Source organism: Brassica napus, chromosome A2 (assembly GCF_020379485.1).
Source record: "Brassica napus cultivar Da-Ae chromosome A2, Da-Ae, whole genome shotgun sequence".
Classification (NCBI taxonomy): Eukaryota; Viridiplantae; Streptophyta; class Magnoliopsida; order Brassicales; family Brassicaceae; genus Brassica; species Brassica napus.
In genome coordinates, this window is record NC_063435.1 from 7,739,959 (window position 1) to 7,744,295 (window position 4,337).

The 4,337-nt window shown below is 31.8% G+C and overlaps 1 protein-coding gene across 1 annotated transcript; it reads left to right on the plus strand.

Moving 5' to 3' along the window:
- Positions 1-709: 709 nt before the first annotated feature.
- Positions 710-2,244, plus strand: LOC106404508. Its single transcript, XM_013845232.3, has 3 exons — positions 710-920; positions 1,106-1,383; positions 1,459-2,244. Exons 1-2 carry the CDS (start codon positions 840-842, stop codon positions 1,370-1,372), a joined length of 348 nt encoding a protein of 115 aa, XP_013700686.2. The 5' UTR covers positions 710-839; the 3' UTR covers positions 1,373-1,383; positions 1,459-2,244.
- The last annotated feature ends 2,093 nt before the right edge of the window (positions 2,245-4,337 follow it).

Consider the following 4,337-nt stretch of genomic DNA (forward strand, 5'->3'; position numbering starts at 1 on the left):
CTAATCTTATTATCTCACCCCAATTCTAATGTTTCCAATTTCGAATCACAATCAACTTTTAGATAATATATACGTTAATAGATATTTTATTACTTACCTGCTATTATTTAGATTTTAATGGATTCTTAATCGATACATGAAGTGTTAGCTGTTACAAATAGATTTGGAGCTATTTAATAGATAACTAATTAATTGTTAATAGTTTCATTAACTGATATATAATTTGTTAGTCGATACATTTGTTTGATACATAGATTGTTAGATGATACTGAAATTATTAGCGGATATGTTAGTTGGTATGTAGATTGTTACCTGCTATGTAAATATTTAGCTGATAGATCTAGAGTTACTTGTTTTCGACAAAGCATAAGGGCATTTTCGTCCGCACAATATCAAAAGGTTACTTCTTTTTGGGTTATCCATAATTATGGGTATTCAGCAAATTTGGACCTTAATTGAAGATACTTCACATATTATCTCAATAATCAAACGGATTTTAGGGGGAAAAAATCATGTCAGCAGAAGAATCTGATCCTTCAAAAAAAAAGAAGAAGAATTAAGCTGTTTAATTACAATTGGCAATGTCTTTCAATATATTTGATTCGATAATGGTGTTGGTAATGAAGTGGTAAATAAAGTAAGTAATCGGGACCCCACATATTCCCTCAGAAAACAAAACATTTTTCTGCGAATAATAATAAATGTTTAACAAATAATTGAGAAAGTAGCTCAAGAGAAGTAGCACGAAGAAAGTGAAAGAAGAGAAAGCATCAAGTCATTCACTACTTGAGCAAAATCCCTAAACCCCACAACTCTTTCACAGACCAAAAAAGAAAACGATGAGTGCTTTAGAAGAATCGAAGGTCTCTATTGTTTTGTGGCTTCTCTGCTTTTCAATCTTCTTCACTTCAAGTCTCCAGGTAAGTGTGTGTCTTTCTAGTTGCTACTCATCTCTGACCATTTACTTGTCATTTTATTCCTCAATTTGACCACTTTTCATCTGGGTATTTCTGATTTTGTCTGAAACGTTTGGAAAAATTGAATCTTTGAATTGTACTAGATTTTGCATTCTGGGCTCTGATTGGGTTTATGTGGAATTTGTTAGGCAAACGAGCTAACAACACCATCTAAAGAAGAAGGAGAGATGAGGATGGTGCCATTACTGGAGGAGAAGTTTATGGTGATGAATGAAACAAGAAGGAAGCTTGGGAGTTTCCAGATATGTTCAGTTTGCACTTGTTGTGGAGGTGCAAAAGGACTTTGCTTGCCTTTACCTTGTTGCTTTGCAATCAACTGCAACATCCCAAATAGACCCTTTGGTTATTGCTCCTTCACTCCCAAATCTTGCAATTGCTTTGGTTGCCACATCTGATATCTTTCACTGTAAGCTTCTAATTTCTACTTCTTATTAGGTTTCTTCTCAATTTCTTTTTTGATGTTTTGGTTTTAATTAATCAGGGATAGAGGAAAGTAAATCGACATCTTGATTTCATCTGCAAAGTGTGAAAGGGAAGAAAAAAATAAATATGTGTTCTTGGTTTGGTTCTTTATTTTTATATTTTTGTTCATAATTCTATATTCAGCTTTCATTAAATTGCATTACCTACTAGCTTCAGCAACATCATCATCCTCATTAATTAATTATCTTCTTTTTGCATTGCCATTCTGATAGAGAAATTAGGGTCTTTTATGGAGGTTCTTGTTCACACTTCAAGCTAGATTTGTTTTTCTTTGCCTCTCTTCAATCAGTTTATGTATCTGTTTTTTTTTTCCTTCTTCTGTTTACTCCAGTTTGTTTCTCATGGGTTAGTATTTTATCACCAGGATTGTACTTGTAGCATATTTTGGGAAGGGTCTTTTGTTTTGTTTTGTTTTGTTTTGTTAAGTTGGCAATTGGAAGATTAATATGATGATGATGATGATGATGGTGTTGGTAGTAATGTTGAAGCTGGCTGTTAAAGCTAAGCCTTTTGTGATGAGTGATATGTTAAGATTATTAAGAATTGGATAAAGTTAAGTAATTAGTGCTCTGTTCTGATCTGATAAGATCTAAGTGCTCGTTAGAGTTTAAAATAGACTGAAATGAAAAAGAGGTATTTTGAGTAAAAAACAATTATTCAGACTCAAGTGCAAGGACTGGAGAACATCTTGTCATGATCTTTGAATATGATTATTTATTGGAAGTGCGAAGAGACATTGTTATTGTAATAAGAGATGTTTGAATCAAATGTTTGTCTAATTCTATTCCCTCTCCCCTCTATTAGCATTTTTAATCGGCAAGATCTGGAATTAATTTACTAATTGTTCATTATTACTCTGTTCTCACACATGACACATCAAAAAGTTGTCTAGTTGAGAATTTAGTCAATGTTGGTGGTATGACTTTGATCATATCAGTTTCTTAGTGATTGCCTTTTTTAAAGTACAAATTGTGTAGAGAATAGAAATAAGATATCTCAAAATCTGAACATATTTCCCATTAAAACCCTAAATTAAATTTTATTAAAGTAGCAATGTTCCCAGCTCTTGCTCTTTGAGATTAAAGGTCATTTGGACAAGTATTTAGCTTATTATAAGATGTATTGGAAAATAAGCTAAACTTAAGAATAAAGAAGAAAATAGTTAAATAAAAAAAATGGATTTAAAAATGCCCAATTGATACTTGGTTTTTACTCTTTAGTTGCCTGGTACACAGCCTGTTAATAGTAGATAATTGGCATTCTTGAGACAAGTAACAAGTATAATAATTTGAATATTTGTCGGTAAGAGAAATGATATGATTAAAAACTTCAAGATTCAACTTGTTTTACTCTTTTTCTAATATATAAAAATCATATGATGATAACTCGACAACATCCAATGAGAAATGTGTTGATTCATCTCTGAAATTCATCTCTGAAATGGATTATAACACACTAAACCAAACATAAAAAACGCAACTTACAAAAGTAACTTACAAATATACCACAAGTAACAGACCAAATTTTGATTACTCGCATAAGACAAGCCAATTACCGAATATATCAAAATACGAAGTATTTCTCTTGTGCCTACCCTAGCAATTTGATAAAAGAAATAAAGAGATCAGGTTAATGAGATATCGTAGGACTTATTAGCCATAATTTGTGTGGCCTAATATTATGGGAAATAGAATCCTAAAAATGAAATATCCAAGTTTATAGCTGGCTCGGGCCTCATTTAGTTTTTTTGCTTCGCTATTATGCCTGAGGGCTGGAACCATACTCGGATCAGCGTTTTCTCGAAGATTGTAATTCATCTCACATTAAAGATATGAGGCTGATTAGTTTGTGCTCAGTACAATATAAGATTATATTGAAGATTCTGTGTAATCGTTTGAAAATGATTCTGCCCGAGATCATCTCATAAACGCAAGGAGTGTTCGTCTCAAGGCATCTTATCTCAGACAATATAATCATCTGATAAGTGATGATTTATGGTTTACACACAAAATCAAAGGTTGCTGAAAGGTGAAAGACTATTAAAACTGACATGTCTAAAGCTTATGATTATGATTGTGTTGAGTGAATTTTTTTGGAGACTCTCATAGCAAGAACGGATTTTGGTAGAATCTGGAAAATGTGATTTATAGATTGTGGCGTGTGTGAGCTAAGTATTCTTCCTGGTGGTTTTGAATGAGAATTCACATAGTTTCATCAAGCATGAGCGAGGTATTAGGCAATGCAATTTTTTGTCACTATCCATTTTTATTTTATGCGCTGGGGCCTTGGTTAGTTACTTAAACATGTCTGAAGAAGCTGACCGTCTCCATAGGATAAAATTTGCAGAAGAATTCTCTTCGAGACATCATTTTTTATTCGCAGATGATAGTCTACTTCTATGCAAGGCCTACTGCGAGGAAGCTGAAGAAATTATGACTTGTTTAAAACTGTTTGGTGATTGACCCACGAGTCAAAAGCCTTGTTAGACATACGTATAAGATATTTCCTGCGGTTGAGATCCATTTTCAAATCCTAGAGAAAACTCAGCATAATTGGCATGGTTAAAATCTAACATCTGAAAACTAGACATATAATTCGAACATATATATTCATGGTCTCTAAATTAATTTCTAAGTAATATATAAGGAAAATATAAATATAAGTAAGAGAGAGAATATAAATAGTATCTGATTCCTAATAATTAGATTTAACAACTCTAAAATTTGTAGAAATAAATAAATGAACATAAAAATATTTTTATTTTATTTTTTTAGAAATCCACCAAGTTTTTTACTTTTGATGCTCAAAAATACTAATTTGCTTTTTAAAAAGATCATATTCATATTATATAATAATTAATAGTAATAAATAATGTGT

What these genes read in the sequence shown, in the direction of transcription:
- LOC106404508 (XM_013845232.3), top strand. Translation starts at nt 840, where the DNA reads ATGAGTGCTTTAGAAGAATCGAAGGTCTCTATTGTTTTGTGGCTTCTC. An exon ending in TCTTCACTTCAAGTCTCCAG is followed by an intron (nt 921 to 1,105) that starts GTAAGTGTGTGT and finishes GGAATTTGTTAG; the next exon opens with GCAAACGAGCTAACAACACC.